General features: G+C 41.4%; 1 protein-coding gene across 2 annotated transcripts in view; it reads left to right on the forward strand.

The window, feature by feature from the left end:
- The first annotated feature begins 9,626 nt into the window (after positions 1–9,626).
- Positions 9,627–24,608, forward strand: part of IPO5 (importin 5) — a 70,604-nt gene continuing 55,622 nt past the window's right edge. Inside the window, exons 1-2 of one of the 2 annotated variants that reach the window (XM_025364802.1) lie at positions 9,627–9,718; positions 10,120–10,199. Coding sequence is in view for 1 of the 2 variants with exons in the window: in XM_025364800.1 (XP_025220585.1) it covers positions 9,898–9,929 (32 nt within the window). In the remaining variant the exon portion in view is untranslated. Of the gene's footprint in view, positions 9,930–10,119; positions 10,200–24,608 lie in introns of both variants that reach the window. The other variant, XM_025364800.1, reaches the window with a different exon arrangement.

Below are 24,608 nucleotides of genomic sequence, written 5' to 3' on the forward strand. Positions count from 1 at the left end.
TCATTTAAAATAACCTTTCATTAACAGAGAAAGAAGCAATATGTGTATTTTAAAAATTAGAAAAAAATAGGCAACATGCAAAATAATGAATAAAATGTTTTCATTTCTACCATCCTCACTGTGACACTGAATGTAGAACTTCTGATCTGAAATGAGCTTTCTGCTGTATGTGTTTGATAATCTACCTTATTGTATACATGAGCTATACATTTTTTCATTCAGTTTTTCCAGTTGAGCTAAACACATAACAATCGTTTTAAAGCCAAACCTGAGTTTGGCATTTTGGTGCTTGTTTGTTTTGTTTGTTTGTCTGTTTGTTTTTAAAGAGTCAAAAGGCAAGGTTCTAAAGAGGCAGCCTATAAGATTCATCCTTAAACAAGAGCTTGGGGCCGGGCACAGCGGCTCACGCCTGTAATCCTAACACTTTGGGAAGCTGAGAAATGCAGATTGCCTGAGCTCGGGAGTTTGAGACCAGCAAGGGCAACATGGTGAAACTCTGTCTCTACTGACATACAAAACACCAGCCAGGTGTGGTGGTGGGCGCCTGTAATCCCAGCTACTCAGGAGGCTGAGGCACAAGAATTGCTTGAACCCAGGAGGCAGAGGTTGCAGTGAGCTGAGATCACACCACTGCACTCCAGCCTGGGCAACAAAGCAAAACTCTGTCTCAAAAAAAAAAAAAAAAAAGAGCTTGGGAGGAAGTTAGAGCATCCTGGGGAGGAAGAAAAAATAGGAGGAGTTGAGAAGGAAAGAAGGTGGGCCCTCCACTCCTGGAGGAGCAGAGAGTGGCCTCAAGATGGCCTGAACCCTGTCAATGTGAACACCCTTAGTCTCAGCCCCAGAAAGCAAGCTGGGACCTTGGCCAAAGCCAGCAACTTCATAGCCCTTAGTGAGCACTGCTTGTTGCTGTGCTAATAAACTACAGTGGTTTGCTGTGCCCTGAGTGGACATCCCAGTAGCAACAAGCAATGTGCCAGGTGACCCCCAGCAAGAGTGACAGCTATCAGCAACTTCAGACTGTACAGCCCATCTGGACTCTCCCATGGCCCAGAATCTGTGTGGATATCCCTGAATGTCCCGTATTCCTGAGGAAAGTACCACCTGTCACAAAGGGTAGTTTTAAGGATGTAACAACACACCTGAAAGTATCTGGGACACTGGCAATCTCAGCTCTATGGATGTTTATTGTTCTTGATTTTAAGCAGACCTATCTCTAACTCCAATTACACAGTAATTGGCATGATCCCATTGTTACCTATGCAACGCATCCTATTTGAAGATAACTCAATAGCTTACAAGAGAGGAAGAGCAAACATCATTAATCACATTGTATGGCTATAAGAAATGAGGTTGACTTTCCTGAGGGATGGTAATCTGACTCTGGACAGATTCCAAATTCCAAACAGGGGAATTTCCATGCTCTTTTGAGCAAAGGTGGTACCCCTGGAAAATCATATGCTCTCCATGCTTGGAAGACCATCTCTCTTTTAAGTGTGTCAACTTATGCAACGATTGTTCAGTTTCCTAAGTTTCATGATGTCATTGATCTCATGAATACCATGAGATATTTGTTATTGCCTAAGATGCTTTAAATTAGCTTTATGGTTCTCAGAAATCACTAGACTCACACAAAAAACTTCTGTCTGGACTGCAAGTTTTCAATGTCCTATTTATATTGAGCAGTTCAACCTCTTCCATTAGCAGGCAATAAATGTCATCAGTATTTAATGAGGAAATACCAGGTGCATGGCATTGTTACATGCATTAAGGTGTAACAATGGAGAGATTTGACATGGTCCCTTGACCTCTGGTTCTACTCAGAAACATAAGACACCGGACATGGATGAAGCTGGAAACCATCGTTCTCAGCAAACTAACACAAGAACAGAAAACCAAGCACCGCATGTTCTTACTCATAAGCGGGAGCTGAATAATGAGAACACACGGACACAGGGAAGGGAACATTACACACTGGGGCCTGTCAGGGGGTGGGAGGCTAGGGAAGGAATAGCATTAGGAGAAATACCTAATGTAGATGATGGGTTGATGGGTGCAGCAAACCACCATGGCACGTGTTTACCTATGTAACAAAACTGCACATTCTGCACATGTACCCCAGAAATTAAAGTATAATTTTTAAAAAAGCAATATAAGACACCTTAACAATGAGAACAATATAGATGTGGGAGAAGTGGCAACTAGAAAAATGCTTAACAATTTTTATAATTAACATAGGCTTTTACAAAGCCAAATTTGGAAGAAAAATACTTCTTATTAATTTTTAATGTTCTCATAAACTTTGTTCACATTAATCATGATTTCATTAAGCTTTTATTTTTATATTTCTTTACATTTTACTATGCCATATTCATTAAGTTTTTTGTTTTGTTTTGTTTTTAAGACAGAGTCTTGCTCTGTCGCCCAGACTGAAGTGCACTGGCGTCATCTCCGCTCACTGCAACTTCTGCCTCCCAGGCTCAAGCAATTCTTGTGCCTCAGCCACCTGAGTAGCCAGGATTACAGGCTGTGCCACCACCCCTGGCTAATTTCTGTATTTTTAGTAGAGACGAGGTTTCACCATGTTGGCCAGGCTGGTCTCAAACTCCTGGCTTCAAGTGATTTGCCCACCTCAGCCTCCAAAAGTGCTGGGATTACAGGCGTGAGCCACTGCGCCCAGCCTATATTCATTAAGTTTTAAGAGGAGATGATAAAACCAAAATGAAATGAATTAAAAAAAAATACGTATCGTAAATTTTCTTTCAAGGAAAGAATTGTTTCAATGACAGCACTTTTGTTGTGAATCATATATAAAATATTATAATCTGTGCATTACAAAAATATTTACTTGTTTAATCACTCAGTGAGAACATTGCTTAGAGAGAGGTAGGCAGGTTATATGATGCCCATTTTATAGAAAAGAAAATGTACTCAAGAGGTCATGTGACTTCTCCCAAATCTTACCATGAGTCATCAAAGCAGAGATTAAGTTTCCTGACTCTCAGGCCTTTGCTGTGCCCACTTCATGCTGTGTTCACTGATTGTAAAACTTGTCTACCTCAGTCTGTTTCCAGCTTCTTTTCATAGCTGATTACAGTTTTGCCTTCCATGGTTCAGAAAACTGTTTTCATTTGTACATGTTCATGCTTTCTCAAAGGATGCCGACATTCATGACAGGACTTCAGACCTGGAAGGGGTCTTTGAGATCTAGTCCACCAGTCTCATTTTATAGGTGAAGAATCTGAGGCCCAGAATGGTTAAAAAGCTCCTGGAGAGGTAGAAAGGCAAATAATGGCATAACAATGAATCCTATAAGGAAAGGTTAAAGGCACTGAAATCACTTCCTCCAAATGGCTAATATACTAATGGCCTTTGAGTATTAGAAGATTTATGATTCAAGACAAGGAAGTGTTTACCCTTCTCTGTCTCCACCAAAAACAAAACAAGTGTTGATTAGAGTGAGCAAAAGAAAAATACCAAATATGGGAAAGAATTTTCTGGAAAGACACAGTGGCTCATGCCTGTAATCCCAGCACTTTGGGAAGCCAAGGTATTAGGATCACTTGAGTCCAGGGGTTCAAGACCACCTGGGCAACATAGGGAGACTGTTTCTACAAAAAAAATAAAATGTTAAAATTAGCCGGATATGGTGGCTCATACCTGCAGTCTCAGCTACTTGGGAGGCTGAGGTGGGGGGATCCCTCAAACCTGGGGGGTCAAGACTGCAGTAAGCAGTGATCACACCACTGCACTCCAGCCTGGGTGACAGAGCAAGATCCTGTCTCAAAAAAAAAAAGAAAAAGAAAAAAGAAAAAAAAAGAATTTTCTGGCAACCAGGAAGAAACCTAGAGAGATTTCTTTTTCATTCTTTCTTTCTTCTTGAGATATAATTCACATACCATACAACTCACTCATTTAAAGTACCCTTCTTGGTTTTTAGTATATTCATAGCTGGGTAACCATAAACATAATCCATTTTAGAACACTTTTATCCATTAAAAAAACCACACCCTTTAGCTACCATTCTCCTGCCCCACCCCCCAACAGCTCCACTAGCCCTAAGCAACCATTAGTCAACTTTGTCTTTATAGATTTGCCTATTCTAGTTCATATAAATTAAATCACATAATATGTAATCTTTTGTGACTGCCTTCTTTCCCTTAGTGTACTGTTTTTAAAGTTCATCCAATGTTGGAGCATATATCAGTATTTCATGTTTCTTTTTATTGCTAAATAATATTCCATTGTATGCATATACCACATTTCATTTATCCATTCCTCAGCTGATGGACATTTGGGTTGTTCGCACTTTTTTTTTTTTTTTTTAGAAACAGGGTCTCACTCTGTTGCCCGTGCTGGATTGCGGTGGTGCAATCATAGCTCACTGCAACCTTGACCTCCCACGTTCAAGTGATCCTCCCACCTCAGCCTCCCAAGTAGCTGGGACTACAAGTTCCCTTTTCTCTTGGGTATATGCCAAAGAGCAGAATTGCTGGGTCAAATGGAACTCTGTTTAACTTTTCAAGAAAATGCCAGATTGTTTTCCAAATCAGCTGCACCACTTCACACTCCCACCAGCAGTGTAAGAGGATTCCGATTTCTCCACATACCCACCAACATTATTATTATGACTTTTTGATTATAGCCATTTTAGTTTGTATGAAGTGGTATCTCATTGTGGTTTCGATTTGCATTTCCCTGATGACTAATGTTGGGCATCTTTTTTTTCCCCCCCCGAGACAGAGTCTCGCTCTGTCACCCAGGCTGGAGTGCAGTGGCATGATCTCAGCTCACTGCAACTTCCAACCTCCACATCCCAGGTTGAAGTGATTCTCCTGCCTCAACCTCCCATGTATGGGCATCTTTTTGTGGGCTTATTAGCTATTTGTATACCCTCTTTGGAGAAATGTCTATTCAGATCTTTTGCCCGTGAAAAATTTCTTTTTAAAAGGTTAGGCCAGGTGCGGTGGCTCATGCCTATAATCCCAGCAATTTGGGAGGCTGAGGCAGGCAGATTACCTGAGGTCTGGAGTTTGAGACCAGTCTGACCAACATGGAGAAACCCCTTCTCTACTAAAAATACAAAATTAGCCAGGCGTGGTGGCACATGCCTGTAATCCCAGGCTGAGGCAGGAGAATTGCTTGAACCCGGGAGGCAGAGGTTGTGATAAGCTGAGATGGTGCCATTGCACTCCAGCCTGGGCAACTAGAGCAAAACTTCGTCTCAAAGAAAAAAACAAAAAGAAAGAAAGAAAGAAAAGAAAAAAGAAAAGAAAAGAAAAAATAAAAATAAAAGGTTAAGTGCAGATTAGACTCTTATTCTCTGGGTTGCTTCATATCTAATCTTCTCTTAACATAAATTATGTAAGTCCTAATTGTATCAATTAGAGTTCTTCTGGCCCTTTCTAGTTCAATGAATCTATAGTTGAAAAGAATTTTCATATCTGAAGTTTGATTTTTGTAGAGTACAAGCTGAAGACAAAATGCTACAAAATGTCCCCTCTCCCACAGAGATGAATTTTTGAGTAGAAGGTCTGTGGAGATGCATTTCGGGAAGATCCTTTGTTTGAGGAGCAAGTCCTGCAGAACAGCCTCTCCATTTTAGCACAAAAGCCGGCACAGATCGGGGCCAGTGGGCTAAGGGGCTTCATTTCCTCCGGCATTTTAGAATGATTGCCTGAAAAAAAATAAACCTCGCTTTTTTCTGAATTACAACATGATGAGCTGATTCATCTTCAGCCCCCACTGAAAGGGTGTAGCTGAATTGCTTCACCAAATGTATGATGTAGCATGAAAATATGCATCCCAAGAAAGGCAGTTCGGCAGGCTCTCCATATAAGAATGCTCAGCCTTGGTGGAAACGCCAACACTTGGCTTCCAGGCATTTCCCTTCCTCTCTAAATGAGCTGCTTCATTTATGTTGTGAACACTTTAATTTTTTTTTTTTTTTTTTTTTTTTTTGAGACAAGGTTTCTCTCTCTATAGCCCAGGCTGGAGTGCAGTGGCACAATCTTGGTTTACTGCAACTTCCGTCTCCCAGGTTCAAGTGATTCTCCTGCCACAGCTTCCTCAGTAGCTGGGATTACAGGTGCACACCACCACAGCAGGCTAATTTTTGAATTTTTACTCAAAACAGGGTTTCGTCATGTTGGCCAGGCTGGTCTCAAACTCCTGGCCTCAAGTGATCCGCCTGCCTTGACCTCCCTAAGTGCTGGGATTACAGGCGCAGGCGTGAGCTACCGCACCCAGCTAAATTATTTTTTCAGTTGGATTTTTTCTTTCTTTCTCTCTTTCTTTCTTTTTCCCGAGACATGGTCCCTCTCCAATGTCCAGGCTAGCATGCAGTGGAGTAATCACAGCTCACTGCAGCCTCAACCTCCTGGGCTCAAGCAATCCTCCTACCTCAGCCTCCCAAGTAGCTGGGACTACAAGTTTGTGCCAGCAGACCAGGCTAATTTTTTATTTTTTGTATGGGCAGGATCTTGCTATGTTGCCCAGGCTGATCTCAAACTCCTGGGCTCAGGCAATCCTCCCACCTTGGCATCCCAAAGTGCTAGTGAGTCATCGTGCCTGGCCCTAAGTTGTACTTTTAAAGCCTGCAGGTTCAACATTCAAAAAACTAAGACTAATGATGTTAAAAAATAAATAAGTATGTACCTGTTTGTATATGGGTAGATGTGGTGTTACGTTTAGGAGTTAGAGTAAAAAGTTATGACTACTTCAGGGGCAGCTGAAGGCACCACAGTTAATCACTTGAACACAATATTCACTGAATATTTTAAGAAATAAGGACAAACACTTTTCTTCGTTTCTCTTCCTTTTTTTTTTTTTTTTTTTTTTTTTTGACGGAGTTGCCCTGTCACCCAGGCTGGAGTGCAATGGTGTTATCTCAGCTGTCTGCAACCTCCGCCTCCTCAGTTCAAGCAATTCTCCTGCCTCAGCCTATCAAGTAGCTGGGATTACAGGTGCGCACCACGACACCCGGCTAATTATTTGTATCTTTAGTAGAGATAGGGTTTCACCATGTAGGCCAGGCTGGTCTTGAATTCCTGACCTCATGATCCAACCCCCCTCGGCCTCCCAAAGTGCTGGGATTATAGGCGTCAGCCACTGCACCTGGCCCCCTTTCTCTTCTTTTAAACAAAAAACAATGTACATTATTATCCATCATTAACACAGATACCACTGCCCTTAACAGTATAACAGAATTAAAAGAAATGTCCTGGGCCCAGCCTGGTGGCTCATGCCTGTAATCCCAGCACTTTGGGAGGCCGAGGCGGGTGGACCACCTAAGGTCAGGAGTTCGAGACCAGCCTGATCAACATGGTGAAACCCTGTCTCTACTAAAAATACAAATATTAGCCAGGCATGGTGGCAGGTGCCTGTAATCCCAGCTACTGGGGAGGCTGAGGCAGAAGAATCACTTGAAACTGAGAGGTGGAGGCTGTAGTGAGCCAAGATCATGCCACTGCACTCCAGCCTGGGCGACAGAGTGAGACTCTATCTCAAAAAAAAAAAAGAAAGCAGAAGCAGAAGCAGAAGCAGAAGCAGTAAGGAAGGAAGGAAGGAGGGAAAGAAAAGAAAGAGAAAGAAAGAAGAAAGAAAGAAAGAAAGAAAGAAAGAAAGAAAGAAAGAAAGAAAGAAAGAAAGAAAGAAAGAAAGAAAGAAAGAAAGAAAGGGAAAGAAAGAAAGAAAGAAAGAAAGAAAGAAAGAAAGAGAGAGAGAAAGGGAGGGAGGGAGGGAGGGAGGAAGGAAGGAAGGGAGGGAGGGAGGGAGGGAGGAAGGAAGGGAAAGAAAGAAAGAAAGAAAGAAAGAGAAAGAAAGAAAGAAAGAAAGAAAGAGAAAGAAAGAAAAGGAAAGAAAGAAAGAAAGAAAGAAAGAAAGAAAGAAAGAAAGAAAGAAAGAAAAGAAANAAAGAAAGAAAGAAAGAAAGAAAGAAAGAAAGAAAGAAAGAAAGAAAAGAAAAGAAAAGAAAGAAAGAGAAAGAAAGATCCTAAAATAATGTTAACTGAAGGACAACATATCAACATATCTAAATGATCATCAGAGGGTGGACATTTTATAAGAGGAAAAAAAAAAAAAAGACCATGGGGTTTTCCAATTATCCAAGATTCTCACAGCCCATCTATAGCTACATGAAGTAGAATGAATAAAAGGCAAATAAGGCCACTCGTGGTTTGGCTGTGTCCCCACCCAAATCTCATCTTGAGTTGTAACTCCCACAATTCCCATGTGTCATGGGAGGAACCTGGTAGGAGGTAATTGAATCATAGGGGCAGGTCTTTCCTGTGCTGTTCTCATGATAGTGAATTAGTCTCACGAGATCTGATGGTTTTAAGTTTCCTGGTTGGGTGCGGTGGCTCATGCCTGTAATCTCAGCACTTTGGGAGGCCGAAAGAGGGGTATCACGAAATCAGGAGTTCAAGACCAGCCTGGCTAACATGGTGAAACCCCATCTCTACTAAAAATACAAAAACTAGGCCAGGCACGGTGGCTCCCACCTGTAATCCCAGCACTTTGGGAGGTCGAGGCAGGGGGATCACCAAATCAGGAGTTCGAGACCAGCCTGGCCAACGTGGTGAAACCCTGTTTCCACTAAAATACAAATATTAGTCGAGCATGGTGGTGGGCACCTGTAATCCCAGCTACTTGGGAGGCTGAGGCAGGAGAATTTCTTGAACCCGGAAGGCAGAGGTTGCAATGAGCCGAGATCACGCCACTGCACTCTAGCCTGGGCAACAGAGTGAGAATCTGTTTCAAAAAAACAAACTAAATGTACAAAGCTAGGGCATTGAGAACCACGAGAATACAGGGCAAAACTGATGTTAATCTGTCATATAATAATTTAATTACATCCCCTAAATATCTACAATTTTTTATTGTTTATTTTTTGAGACAAGGTCTCACTCTGTTGCCCAGGCTAGAGTGCAGTGGTGCAATCACAGCTCACTGCAACTTCAACCTCCCCAGGTTCAGATGATCCTCCCACCTCTGCCTCCTGAGCAGCTGGGACTACAGGTGTGCACCACCACACCCATCTAATATTTGCATTTTTCATAGAAATGGGGTTTTGCCATGTTGCCAAGACTGGTCTTGAACTCCTGAGCTCAATGATCCCCCCACCTCAGCCTCCCAAAGTGCTGGGATTACAGGCATGAGCCACCCCGCCCAGCCAATATTTGTAATTATTACATGTCCACTAAAATAAAAGAAAAAGTAATTGAATTACAAACCCAGTTGACATAAATTTATGTAATACGGAATTTCCTGTTGTTTCCGTACAAATTTATCTTTGTCTATTTGAGAGATCAATTTCTCTTTTCAGTATTGAGTAGTGAATAGAATCAAAATCTGTAGGTAAAGAAGCTACTCAGACAGTTTCAAAACGGAATTTGATGACATATTTGTACCCAATCGGAGTGGCCCCCAGCAACATGGGTTTTAAGTTCTCAAAGGCCTATAGATAGCTCCCTTTCCTTTTCACAGCTTCGGGAGCTTGGGCTAGCCTGTAACGTCAAAATGCCTGTGCAGTGTGGGCCCGTGAAGCTGGCAGGGTGGGCAGTAGAAATGCCCACCAGCGGGAGCCAGCTGACCTCCTGCGGGTCACAATAGCAGCCAGGTGTCTCCATGGTGACGTCTCTGAGCCAGGAGGTCAGAACTGTGGGACTGATGACATCCCACAACTGGAGCAGCCATAGTGCCGGGAACAGCTCTGACCACAGTAAGTCATCCCAAAACCTCACATCCAGATGAAACCATTTAAGAATTTCATCTGCACCAAGGAACAAATTAGCATGGTACTGGAGGGAAAGGCTTTCCCTGTGAGATCCAGGAGGTCCCTTTAGTTCATCTCCTGGAGTCACCACAGTCATACCCAAGAGGAAGGAAAGGTCAGAGACAATGATTTGGAGAACATTCTACACAAAAACCAAGTATGAAACAATGACGGTTTTATGACGGCTCATTGTTCTTTGGTTCATGCCTTACATGAGCTAGGGACTCACTCCAAAACCTTAAGGAGGCATCACTTGGTTAGAGTTGCCCGAAAGAATGTTGGTTATTATCCTAAAGGTCTGTGTGACCATCCTGAAACAGTCAGAAATGAGTTTTTATTTCACTTAGGTGGTTCTGGGGAGAAGCCTTTCCGGGACCCATGTGTAGGCCCAGCTGTTTTCCCTGATCGGGATCCTTGTGGTACTCAAGTGAGTCTAGAATTATCAGATTTTATGCTGTCTCTGTTCACTGTGAATTCTATTCTTTATTTCCTTTAAAACAAAAAAGTTCCTATTTTCTCCTACAATTACGATATTTGTTTCTTGATCATTTTACCTTCTATTCACCAATTAATTGAAATCCAACCCATCAGGATTATCGACCCTGCTTTCCTATGGAGGAAAAAAAAGTGCTTACAAGCAGTCTGGTTTTTACTGCCTTTAATTTCTCAAATCTCAAGATGTTCTGTTTAAAATCTTCAGAGTCCCTATTTTGTCTTCTGTACATTAAGGTTGTATTCCCTCAGAGGCTGAGTATATTTTATCTTAGTTTTCAGAGATCACTAAAGTCAAGTAAACAAAGGAAAACAGAATTCATTTTCATTATGGGAAAACAAAATCAATCCCTAAGTAGTCCAAAGACTACTTACTTAAGGAACCACCTGCTTAACTTCTCCTAGAACTTAATCCTCTAACTAGGGGTAAAAACGGCTCAATGTCATCTTATAAAGTATTAGATACCAGGGACTTGTCAAATGGGAACGCCTTTATTATCGAATGTTCAATTTAGACCTTCCTAAACAGCTTTGCTTTCCTCTGTCATTTGTCTGTGATGGAACCTCAAAGACACTAACTAGTATATGAGACAGAATTGTACTGGAGCATTCTGTTCGTTTTCCAGTAGAGTGAAAATTCTGGAATGCAGTTATAAACCTCCAAGTGAAAAATACCGGCCATGCACAGCGGCTCACACCTATAATCCCAGCACTTTGGGAGGCTGAGGTGGGAGGATCACTTGAGCCTAGGAGTTTGAGGTCAGCCTAGGTAACATAGTGAGACAAAATATAGAAAAAATTAGCCAGTCATGGTGGAATGCATCTGTAGTCCCAGGGACTCAGGAGGCTGAGGTGAGAGGATTCCTTGAGCTGGGGAGGTCAAGACTGCAGTGAGCCATGACTGCCACTGCACTCCAGCCTGGGTGACAGAGTGGGACCCTATCTCAAAAAAAATAAATAAAAGAAGAAGAAAAAGAAAAATACCTAAGTGGCCAAATACTTTACCAAATTCACACATGCTACTCTACAGGAAATATCCTCAGCTGTCTTCTCTGTGTCAGGTTCATATGCTCTTGTGCCTAGTTCATACGTGCTTGGTCATCTGCCTTCCAAAGCACACAGCAAACCAGATGATAAGAGCAGCTGACAAGTGGAGACAGCTGTCATTTTATGTTGGCAACTACAATAAACGACACTATCTGATGGAGAAAATGAGCAGGGAAAACACTTCCAAAACACAGGCAGAAATATAAGAGTTGAAATTCCAGAGTTCCAGAACAATTTCACTTCAGGGCAAGCAAGCCTAAGTGTCCTCTGTATCCACCACTCTCCTACAACCCTGTGACATAACCGACTTGATGGTCCCTAGACACTGGAGCTGGGAGGGTCCCCTAGGGAGCTGTCCAACTCTCCCAATTTACGGATGAGGAAATTTACAGATGAGGCCTTGGGAAGCATGGAGAACTCAGTTCAGAATCACAGCTAGTTAAGGGGGAAGCTGCAACTACAGCCAGGATCCCCTGACCCCAAGGGCCAACTTCTATCCTATATGCCCCGCTCTGGAAAGGTGAAAAATAATTCAGTGTTTCAAAAGGTTTCAAAAGGCCAGGAAGGAATGAATACATGTTTAAAGAGTTTTCTTGACAAAATGGTTGAAGGATCATTGGTTACATATGAGAATTAAATGAGATAAAGCATAGAAGGTTATCACTCAAACACAGAAAGAAATCAAAATGTTGTGTTATCATAACTTAAAAATCTGACATATAAAAAAGTATTTTTTTACAGAAGTCATAAGAAAGTAGGTTGAGCATTTTCAATACTAATCTTTTAAATACCTTTGCTCTGCCAGAAAATTAATTTTCATAAAGCAATACATTGTTGGATCTCACCCTCAGGAAGGTCTTCCCCGAGCACCCTATTTTAACAGTACCCCATCACTTCTAGCTCTTTACTTTGATTTCATATGTTTTATAACCTATTACCATATGAAACTAAAGATATGTACAGAATCTTTTCTCTAAACTTTCTCCTAAAGTTCACAGCTGAAATGTATGATTTTCTTCTGGTTTTTAAATAGTCCTCTTATTAGAAAAGATTTAGCCCTTATCCTCAATCTCACAGCCACTAAATAGTCAATTCACACAAGCCAAGTGATTGGTGGAATAGGAGTCTCTGCAAACTGACTCCAACCAGCTTGAATAATAACATCATAACATAATGGGATCCCTTTATAGTGGCAGTGTCCAGGTCCAAATACCAAAATTCCTATTTTAAGCTATATTAAGATTTTCTAAATGTAGCTATGTTTGAAGAGAAAATGCTGGGTCTATGGATAGCTGAAGCCATGTAAAACAAGCATTCTTATCACACGGGTCCAATATCACTGATTTTACATGGCAGATAGACTTTAAAACGCATTCCTACTTTTCCCACTCACTCCCACATTCTTTAAAAGGGTAGGGTTTATTATCCCTCTGAATAATCAAATGAAAACTTAAGTGTATAAACAAAACTAGACAAATCTTTAGATTAAGATGGGAAGAAGATGGTCTTTTGACCTCTTAATATTAGTTTGATCTAACATCTTTTTTTTTTTTTTTTTTTTTTGAGATGGCATCTCATTCTGTTGCCCAGGCTGGAGTGCAGTGGCGTGATCTCAGCTCATTGCAGCCTCCACCTCCCCAGTTCAAGCAATTCCCCCACCTCAGCCTCCTGAGTAGCTGAGACTATAGGCCTGCACCACCACACCTGGCTAATTTTGTTTATATTTTTAGTAGAGACAAGGTTTCACCATGTTGGCCAGGCTGGTCTCGAACTCCTGACCTCAGGTGATATCCACCTACCTCCCAAAGTCCTGGGATTACAGGCATGAGCCACCACACTCAGCCTGATCTAAGTTCTTTAAATGATCATTCCATATTGTTAAACAATGTTTCTCAGTGAGAGGTGGAGAATTACATTAGCTGGTAGGAGGCCTGAATGGTTGAAGACAATTTACAGAAAACTAGTTATTTCCTTGGCACAAATAAACCCTACTACTCCTGAAGTATAGGAAAAAATAAAAATAAAAACAATAAAAATAAACAATTCTTTGATCAAATAATTTTTTGAATTGACTAGTTTTGATCATTAGTGCCTACTTGTTCAGCCCACTATCCTTACATGCATTAGTGGATTCCTTCTCTTTTTTATATCTGAAGATTCCAGAAGTAGATCAGTGGATTCCTTAAATGTTAAAGAAACCCTGTCTTCTGTAATCCCAGCTACTCTAGAGGCTGAGACAGGAGAAACGCTTGAACCCAGGAGGTAGAGATTGCAGTGAGCCGAGATCGTGCCACTGCCCTCCAGCCTGAGTGACAGAGTGAGACAGAATGAGACTCTGTCTCAGAAAAAAAAAGTAAAGAAAGAAATCCTTGCAATCAGAGAGAAAAAGAGAATTAGAACTTAAAGTGACTAATGTTAAATATGCTATTATATTTGGACTAGATATAAACTAGAAACCGCCATGGCCTGGCCTCAGGTGGAGTCGTCTTGCGGCTGATTGCTTGGCTCTCTTCTCTCTTTCCAACCTGATGTCGTCCACTTCCACAACTTTAAATGCCATGAAAATGATGGCTTGCCATTTCCAGCCTTGCCCTCTTCCTGGGTTCCATTGTCCCTCTATCCTCAGCCACATGGCTGTTTCCTGGGTACCACAAAAGTGCCACAAAGGAAACCCAGCTCTTCCCTCCAGACCTTACCCCAAACACCTCTTTCTCAGCTTAATGGCATCACGAGTTGCTCAGTCACAAAACCTGGGCATTCTTGATCTCTCCCGACCTCACCCCCACCGCTGGGGGGACTCACCATGAAACTCCAGAAGCTTCAGTGTCGGAGCCTCTCCCTTGCTCAGGACCCTCTATCTCATTTTTGTGTTATCTCATTGCAGGGTCTTCTATCTCACTTTGTGTTTAGTTTTTAATTTTTCTTATAGAAGGCCCTTAAACTGTATGATTAGGCCTCACAAACCTTGGATCGGCCTCCGCACCCTCTGTCCAGCTCTTTTTCCAAAAGAAAGCTATCTCCAAAAAAAAAAAAAAGGCGTCCAAGCCCCATCCCACCCCATCCCACCCCACCCCATACTGCAGCCAAGATGATCTTTGAAATTTGAAAGGTTTTCAGGTCAGATCTCTTTCTTAACCCTCCACTGGATTCCCCTTTCCCCTAGAACAAGTCACACTACAAAAGGCAGGACACAGTGGCTCATGCCTGTAACCCCAGCACTTTGGGAGGCTGAGGTGGGTGGATCACCTGAGGTCAGGAATTCAAGACCAGCCTGGCCAACATGGTGAAACCCATCTCTACTAAAAATACAAAAATTAGCCAGGCAAGGTGGCGGGCGCCTGTAATCCCAGCTACTCGGGAGGCTGAGGCAGGAGAATTGCTTGAACTTAGGAGGCAGAGGTTGAAGTGAGCCAAGATCACGCCACTGCACTCCAGCCTGGGTGACACAGCAAGACTCTGTCTCAAAAAAAAAAGGGAGAGAGAGAGAACAAGTCACACTACAGGACCATCACAATGCCCTAGTAGCAGAACACACTGCTGAACTATCAGAGTGCCCTGGGTGATCTGGCCTCTGCTGGCCTCCCAACCCTCTTAGCTTTAGCTATCCCCTTCTTTCCCTCCTGGAATACCCCAATTTGTTTTTGCCTCTGTCCTTCGTATTGTCACCTCTCCTTGAGAGAGCCTCCTCCATTTCTTCACTTGCCTCATCTTTCATTGTCACCTCCTCTCAAAAGACTGTCCCAGCCGGGCACGGTGGCTCATGCCTATAATCCCAGCACTCTGGGAGCCCAAGGTGGGTAGATCATGAATCAGGAGTTCAAGGCCAGCCTGGCCAACATGGTGAAACCCCGTCTCTATTAAAATACAAAAAAAAATAAAAATAAAAAAATAATTAACCAGTGGTGCGTACCTGTAGTCCCAGCTACTCAGGAGGCTGAGACAGAAGAATCGCTTGAACCCGAGAGGCGGAGGTTGCAGTGAGCCTAGATAGCACCACTGCACTCCAGCCTGGGCGACAGAGCAAGACTCTGTCTCAAAGAAAGAAAAAAAAAAGACTGTGTCCCTAGGGTATGACCCCACCCCCAATCCAGTCATTTGTGATTCCATTATCTTCTTTTTTCACCTATAACTATACGTAAGTATCTTATCAGTTTACTTGTTTATTATCTGAATTCTTTCAAAAGAGCTAAGCTCCCTGAAGGTGGGAACCCTGTCTGCATGCTCCCCCTGGAATCCCCACAGCCTAGCAGCACCTCCCACAGAGGGGGTGCCTAATATTTTTCTAAACAAATGAATGAAGGAAACGTTCATTAAACAAATACTACTGCAGTTAAGTGTGGCATCAAGCAGTACTACACATAGGGTGGGTGGAATTGAAGCCTATGAACCATTATAAGGTCCTTTTCATTTGTTCCTCATTAACTGTGGATGACTAAAAATTCATCCTGCCAATAGCTGCAACTATGAGATGCGGATCAGTGTCACAATTCAGACTCCATTATGTACGTCCTCATAATGCAGGAGGTGAAATGTGTATGTCATGTGTCCAAATTGTAAGATACTTGCTATAAGTAGCAAAAAGATAGGAAGGAAAGTCTACAGGCCAAATCATATCTGAATCTCCCCATTCTCCCTCTCCACAAACACTGTTTTAGGAATTCTCCGAGGTTTGAAGGTTATGAATGGTTATCCAGGGATTCAGAACTGAGGTAAAAATACTGTGAAAGATAGGGGGAAAAAATCAGTAATTGAGGTCTAAATCAATATCCCTCAGCTCTCCAAAGAAATCTATTTTTAATATAATAGCTTTATTGAGATACTCATATACCATAAAGTTCAAACTTTTACTTTATTTTATTTTAATTTTTATTTATTTATTTATTTATTTATTTATTTTTGAGATGACGTTTCACTCTTGTTACCCAGGCTGGAGTGCAGTGGTGTGATCTCGGCTCACTGCAACCTCTGCCTCCTGGGTTCAAGCAACTCTCCTGCCTCAGCCTCCTGGGTAGCTGGGATTACAGTCGCCCACCACTACGCCCAGCTGATTTTTGTACTTTTAGTAGAAACAGCGTTTCCCCATGTTGGCTAGGCTGGTCTCGAACTCCTGACCTCAGGTGATCCACCCGCCTCAGTCTCCCAAAGTGCTGGGATTACAGGCATGAGCCACCGCACCCAGCCTAAAGTTCAACCTTTTAAACTGTACAATGGAGTGTTTAGTATATTCAGTGGGTTGCGCATTCATCACTATCACTCTTTCCTCACCCTAAAAGAAAACCCCATACCTACTTGCACTCACTGATTCCCTACCCACCCCATGCCCAGGCACATGGCAAGCACCAATCAACTGTCTATGGATGTGCTGATGCTGGACATTTGGTCCCATAAGTGGGACCAAAAAAATGTGTGGTCTTTGTGTCTGACTTCTTTCAGGCAATCTAGTGATTTTAAGGTTCACCCATGTTGTTACATGTATCGTTACTTTATTCTTTTATTGCTAAGTAGTATTTCCTTGTACAGTTAGACCACATTTTGTTTATCCATTTACCAGTGGATGGACAGTTGAATGGTTTCCACTTCTTGGCTATCGTGAATAATGTTGCCATGAACATGCATGTACAAGCTTTTATGTGGACATATGTTTTCTTTTCTCTTGCATGTATATGTAGGAGTGAAATTACTGAGTCAAACAGTAACTCAGGCTGGAGTGCAAATGATGCGATCTCGGCTCACCGCAACCTCCACCTCCCAGGGTCAAGTGATTCAAAAGGCCTTAGCCTCTCGAGTAGCTGGAATTATAGGCATGCGCCACCACACCCAGCTAATTCAGACTGTTTTCCAAATTGGCTGTGCCATTTTATGTTCCTATCAGCAAAGTATGAGCATTTGAATTTCTCCACATTCTTGTCAACACTTGCTATTGCTTTTTTTATTAAAGCCATTCTATTGGGTATGAAGTGGTATCTTACATTGTGGTTTTGATTTGCATTTCCCTAATGATGAACGATGTTGCACATCTTTTCATGTGCTTATTGGCTATTTGTATATTTTCTCTGGAGAAATGTCTATTCAAATGTTTCACCCATTTTTTACTTGGGTTGTCTTTTTTCTATTGAGTGTAGGGTTTTTTATATATTTTCGATATAAGTCCCTTATAAGATATATGATTTGTGGCCAGGCGCAGTGGCTCACGCCTGTAATCCCAGCACTTTGGGAGACCAAAGTGAGTGTGGATCACTGGAGGTCAGGAGTTCAAGACCAGCCTGGCCAACATGGCGAAAGTCTGTCTCTACTAAAAATACAAAAATTAAATGGGCATGGTGGCACACACCTGTAATCCCAGCTAATCTGGAGGCTGAGGCAGGAGAATCGCTTGACCCTGGGAGGTGGAGGCTGCAGTGAGCTGAGATTACGCCACTGCATTCCAGCCTGGGTGACAGAGTGAGACTTTGTCTCAAACAATATATATTATTTGCATATATTTTCTCTCATTCTGTGGGTTGTCTTTTCACTTTCTTGATGGTGTCCTTAAAAGCACAAAGGTTTTAATTTTGTGAAGTTCAATGTATCTATTTTTCTCTTCAGCCTTTTGTGATTTTGCTGTCATAGCTAAAAAATGATTGCCTACCCCAAAGCGATGAAGATTTAGTCCTATATTTCCTTGTAAGAATTGTATAGTTTTAGCTCTTACATTTAGTCTTTGATCCATTGTGAAGTTTTTATGATGTGAAGTATGGGTCCAGCTTCATTTTAATGCATGTGGATATCAAGTTGTACCGGCAACAATCTTTCCACAGTGAACAGTCATGGCTCCTATATTAGCCAGGGTCCTCAAGAGAAAATGAACCAATAAGAAATAGATAGGCTGGGCACAGTGGCTCACACCTGCAATCCCAGCACTTTGGGAGGCCCAGGCAGGCAGATCACTTGAGATCAGGAGTTCGAGACCAGCCTGGCCAACATGGTGAAACCCCTGTCTCTTTTAAAAATACAAAAAATTAGCTGGGTATGGTGAGGCACATCTGTAGCCCCAGCTACTCAGGAGGCTAAGGCACAAGAATCACTTGAGCCTGGGAGGCAGAGGTTGCAGTAAGCCAAGATTGCACCACTGCACTCCAGCCTGGGTAACAGAGTGAAACTGTCTCAAAAAACAAAACAAAACAAAAAAAAAGGTAGATAGATGGACATTTATTTTAAGGACTCTGCTACATAATTATGAGAGATGGCAAGTTCAAACCCTGCAGGGCAGGCTAGCAGGCTGGAAATTCAGGTATGAGTTGATGTTTCAGTCTTGAGTTTGAAATCTGAAGGGCAAGCCAGCAGGTAGAGATTCGGTCAGGGTTTCCGTGCTGTGGTCTTGTAGCAGAAGTGTTTCTTCCCCCAGAAACCTCCATCTTTGCTATTAAGGCCTTCAACTGATTAGATGAAGCCCACCCACCTTGTGGAGGGTAATTAGCTTTAGTTAAAGTCAACTGATTATAAATGTTAAATTGTATCCACAGATACTTTTCCAGCAACATCTAGACTGCTGTTTGACCAAACAACTGGGCTCCAACAGCCTAGCCAAGCTGAAACATAAAATTAACCATCACAGTACCCTTGTCAAAAATCAATCTGACAACACATGTAAGGTTTATTTCTGGAGTCACTATTCAATTCCATTGATCTATATGTCTATCCTTATGCCAGTAACACAGTGTAATTATTATAGCTTTTTTTTTTTTTTGAGACGGAGTCTAGCTCTGTCGCCAGGCTGGAGTGCAGTGATGGAATCTCAGCTCACTGCAACCTCCACTTCCCGGGTTCAAGCAATTCCCCTACCTCAGCCTCCCAAGTAGCTGGGACTACAGGCACGCACCACCACACCCAGATAATTTTGTGTACTTTAGTAGAGATGGGGTTTCACCATGTTGGCCAGGATGGTCTCGATCTCCTGCCCTCATGATCTGCCCACCTCGGCCCCTCAAAGTGCTGGGATTATAGGTGTGAGCCACTGCACCTGGCCATTATTATAGCTCTATAGTAAGCCTTGAATTCAGCAACTCTTAATCCTTCAAATTCTGTTTTTTTCAACTGCTTTGGCTACTCAGACTCTCTTGCAACTCTAGATGAATTTTTAGAATCAGTTTGTCCAATTGACACTCCCACCAACAGTGTAAAAGCATTCCTATTTCTCCACAGCCTCGCCAGCATCTGTTGTTTCCTGACTTTTTAATGATCGCCATTCTATCTGGCATGAGATGGTATCTCACTGTGGTTTTGATTTGCATTTCTCTAATGACCAGTGACGATGAGCTTTTTTTCATGTTTGTTGGCCACATAAATGTCTTCTTTTGAGAAGCATCTGTTCATATCTTTTGCCCACTTTTTCATGGGGTTGCTTTTTTCCTGTAAATTTGTTTAAGTTCTTTGTAGATTCTGTGTATTAGCCCTTTGTCAGGTGGATAGATTGCAAAAATTTTCTCCCATTCTGTAGGCTGCCTGTTCACTCTGAGGATAGTTTCTTTTCTGTGCAGAAGCTCTTTAGTTTAATTAGATCCTATTTGTCAATTTTGGCTTTTGTTGCAATTGCTTTTGGTGTTTTAGTCATGAAGTCTTTGCCCATGCCTATGTCCTAAATGATATTGCCTAGGTTTTCTTCTAGGGTTTTCATGGTTTTAGGTTTTAGGTGTTAAAATCTTGAGTTAATTTTTGTATAAGGTGTAAGGAATGGGTCCAGTTTCTGTTTTCTGCATATGACTAGCCAGTTTTCCCAGCACCATTTCTTAAATAGGGACAGTGTGGTGATTCCTCAAGGATTTAGAACCACAAATACCATTTGACCCAGCAATCCCATTACTGAGTATATACCCAAAGGATTATAAATCATTCTACTATAAAGACACATGCACACGTATGTTTACTGCAGCACTATTTACAATCGCAAAGACTTGGAACCAACCCAAATGTCCATCAATGATAGACTGGATAAAGAAAATGTGGCATATATATACCATGGAATACTATGCAGCCATAAAAAAGAATGAGTTCATGTCCTTTACAGGGACATGGATGAAGCTGGAAGCCATCATTCTCAGTAAACTAACATAGGAACAGAAAACCAAACACCACAGGTTCTCACTCCTAAGTGGGAACTGAACAATGAGAACACATGGACACAGGAGGGGAACATCACACACCAGGGCCTGTCAGGGGATGGGGGACAAAGGGAGGGAGAGCATTAGGACAAATACCTAATGCATATGGGGCTTAAAACCTAGATGATGGGTTGATGGGTGCAGCAAACCACCATGGCACATGTATACCTTTGTAACAAACCTGCACGTTCTGCACATGTATCTCAGAACTGAAAGTCAAATTAAAAAAAAAAAAAAAAAATCAGCTTGTCCATATCTGAAAAACACAGGCAGTTGAAATTTAAATTGGGATTACCTTGAATCTATAGATCAAGGGATGGGGGTATCACCATGTTAATAATAATAAATCTCCCAATTCATGCATATAGAATGTGTTTCCATCTATTTAGATCTTTCCTAATTTCTTCCAATGTTTTATAATTTTCAGCATACAAGTTCTACAGTTCTGTGAAAGTCACTGTTACTTTGTTACTGAGTCTTATCTCTTCTGATGCTATTGTAAATAAAACTGTTTTCTTGATTTCATTTTTGAATTGTTTATTGCTAGAATATGGAATTACAATTGATTTTTATATATTGATCTTGTCTCCTGCAACCTTGCTGAACTTGCTTTGTTTGTTCTAATAGTTTGTGTGTGTGTGTGTGTGCTTGTGTGAATTCCTTAGGATTCTGTCTATACGAAATCACGTCACCTGTGAATAGAGATAGAACTACCAGGCCGGGCGCGGTGGCTGATACCTGTAATCCCAGCACTTTGGGGAGGCCGAGGCAGGCAGATCATGAGGTCATGATAGAGATCGAAACCAGCCTAGCCAACATGGTGAAACCCCATCTCTACTAAAAATACAAAAATTAGCTGGGTGTGGTGGCACGTGCCTTAATCCCAGCTACTCAGGAGGCTGAGGCAGGAGAATTGCTTGAATCAGGCAGGCGGAGGTTGCAGTGAGCTGAGATCTGCACTCCCGCCTGGGTGACAGAGCAAGGCTCCCTCTCAAAAAAAAAATATATATATATATACACACACACACACACACATATATATATAAATATACACACACACAGAACATCCAGTAAAATATTGCATAAAAATGGTGAGAATAGACATTATTGTCTTCATCTCAGGGAGAAAGCATCCAGTTTTTCTCAACTAAATATGATATTAGCTGTGAGTCTGTCACAGATGGCTTTTATGAAGTTGAGGAAATTCCTCTTTATTCCTAGTTTGTTGAGTATTTTAATAATGAAAAGGGATTGGATTCTGTGAAAAGCTTATCCCACATCAATTGAGATGCTCATATACTTTTTATGCTTTATTAATATGGTATATTACATTGATTTTCATATGTTATGCCAACCTTTCATTCCTCAGATAAATTTCACTTGGTCATGGTAGGTAATCCTCTCTATATGTTGTTTAATTCAGTTTGCTAGTATTTTGTTTAGAATTTTTGTGTCAATATTGGTCTACAGTTTTTTTTGGTTTTGGCATCAGGGCACAACTGGCCTTATAAAATGATTTAGCACATCTTCACTCTGCTTCTATTTTCTGGCAAAGTTTGAGGAGGAATGGTGTTAATTGCTGTTTAAATGTTTGGTAAAATTCACCAGTAAAGTCACTTTTCTTTGTGACTTTTAAAATTACTAATTCGGCTGGGCACGGTGGCTCACGTCTGTAATCAAAGCACTTTGGGAGACCGAGGCGGGTGGATCACCTGAGGTCAGGAGTTCAACACCAACCTGACTAATATGGTGAAACCCTGTCTCTACTAAAAACATAAAAATTAGCCGGGTGTGGTGGTGTGTGCCTATAGTCCCAGCTACTTGGGAGGCTAAGGCAGGACAATTGCTTGAACCAGGGAGGCGGAGGTTACAGTGAGCTTAGATCACGCCACTGCACTCCAGCCTGGGTGACAGAGCAAGACTCTGTCTCAAAAAATAATAAAATAAAATAAAATAACTAATTCAATAGTTTTACTTGCTGTAGATTTATTCATATTTTCTATTTCTTCATGAATCACTCTTGATTTGCATTCTAGAAATGTGTCCATTTCCTCTAGGGTATCTAATTTGTTAGCACACAATTGTGTAGAGTATTCTCTTATAAGTTTTTCTATTTCTGAAAGCTGGGTAGTGATGTCTCCTCTTTCATTCCTGATTTTAGTATTTGAGTCTCCCCTTTTTTTCCTTGGTCAGTACAGCCAAAAGTTTGCAAATTTTGTTGATCTTCTCAAAGAAACAATTTTCGGTTATTTTTAGTTTCTCTTTTTAAATTTTCTATTTCATTTATTTCCTTTTTAGTCTTCTTTCTCTTTCTTCCTGGCTTTCTTTCTTTCTGCTTGTTGTAGATTTAGTTTGCCCTTCTTTCTTTAGTATCTAAGAAAGTAGGTTATTGATTTCTTCTTTTCTAATTCATAGGGACAGCTCAAAACGTCCCTATAAGCATTGCTATCACTGCTATCCCATACGTTTTGGTACCTTATATTTTCATTTTCATTCATCTCAAAGTATTTTCTAATTTCTCTTGTGATTTTTTTTTTCAATATAGAGAAGGGGTCTCACTCTGTCTGTCACCCAGATTGGAATGCAGTGGTGCGATCGTTGCTCACTGTAACTTTTAATTCCTGGGCGCAAAGGATCCTCCCACCTCAGCCTTCCAAAGCACTGTGATTAGAGACACGAGGCGCTGTGCCAGGTCATCTTGTGATTTCTTCTTTGACCCACTTGTTATTTAGGAGTATGCAGTTTAATCTCTTGTGAATTTCTCAAATTTCCTTTTGTTCTTGATTTCTAATGTTATTCTGTTGTGGTCAGAGAACATACTTTGTATGGTTTCAATCCTTTAACATTGACTGAAGTTTGTTTTACGGCCTAACATATGGTCTATCCTGGAGAATGTTTCATATTCACTTGAGGAAAATGTTTACTCTGCTGCTTTTGGGTGGTGTCTTACGCTTGTCTTTTAGGTGTAGTTGGTTTATCTTGTTCTTTGTCTTCCATTTATCATTGATCTATCCAGTTATCCTATGAGTTATTGAAAGGTGGGAACTGAAGTCTCAAACTATTTTTGGTGGCTTATCTATTTCTTATCTATTCTGTCAGGTTTTGCTTTATGTATTTTGGTGCTGTTAGGCACATGTGTTTAAAACTGTTCTATCTTCCTGATTGACTTTTTTATTATAAAAATGTCCTCTTTATCTCTAATGACATTTTTTGTCTTAAAATTTATTTTGTCTAAAATTAAGAGAGCCATTCCGCCTGCTTTTGTTTTTTGTCTTTTTGAGATGGAGTCTTGCTCTGTCACCCAGGCTGGAGTGCAGTGGCACCATCTCAGCTCATTACAGCCTCTGCCTCCCAAATTCAAACAATTCTCATACCTCAGCCTCCTGAGTAGCTGAGAGTACAGTCGCCTGCCACTATGCCCAGCTAACTAACATTTGTATTTTTAGTAGAGACGGGATTTCACCATGTTGGACAGACTGGTCTTAAACTCCCGACCTCAAGTGATCCACCCACCCCGGCCTCCCAAAGTGCTGGGATTACAGGCGCCTGCCACTACGCCTAGCAACGTTTGTATTTTTAGTAGAGATGGGTTTTCGCTATGTTGTCTGGGCTGTGTATCTGCTTTTGAATACTGTTTGCATGGTGTGTCTTTTTCTATCCTTTTACTTTCAACCTATTTGTGCTCTAAGAAAAAACAGCTAACAGAAATGAAATATTTCTGCTAAGTGTGTATATATATATATATATATTTTTTTTTTTTTTTTTTTTTTTTTGAGACGGAGTCTTGCTCTGTCACCCAGGCTGGAGTGCCGTGGCACCATCTCAGCTCACTTCAAGCTCTGCCTCCCAGATTCACACCATTCTCCTGCCTCAGCCTCCCGAGTAGCTGGGACTACAGGCACCTGCCACCACACCAGGCTAATTTTTTTTGTATTTTTAGTAGAAACGGGGTTTCACCATGTTAGCCAGGATGGTCTTGATCTCCTGACCTCGTGATCCACCCGCCTCAGCCTCCCAAAGTGTTGGGATTACAGGCAAGAGCCACCGCATCTGGCCTCTGCTAAGTATATTTTTATTTCAGGTTTTAAAATGCAACAAATGATTTTTAAAAATCCACTTAATGAAATGAAAACAATTAACATCAAGAAAATAAAAGATAC

Source organism: Theropithecus gelada, chromosome 17 (assembly GCF_003255815.1).
Source record: "Theropithecus gelada isolate Dixy chromosome 17, Tgel_1.0, whole genome shotgun sequence".
Taxonomy (NCBI): Eukaryota; Metazoa; Chordata; class Mammalia; order Primates; family Cercopithecidae; genus Theropithecus; species Theropithecus gelada.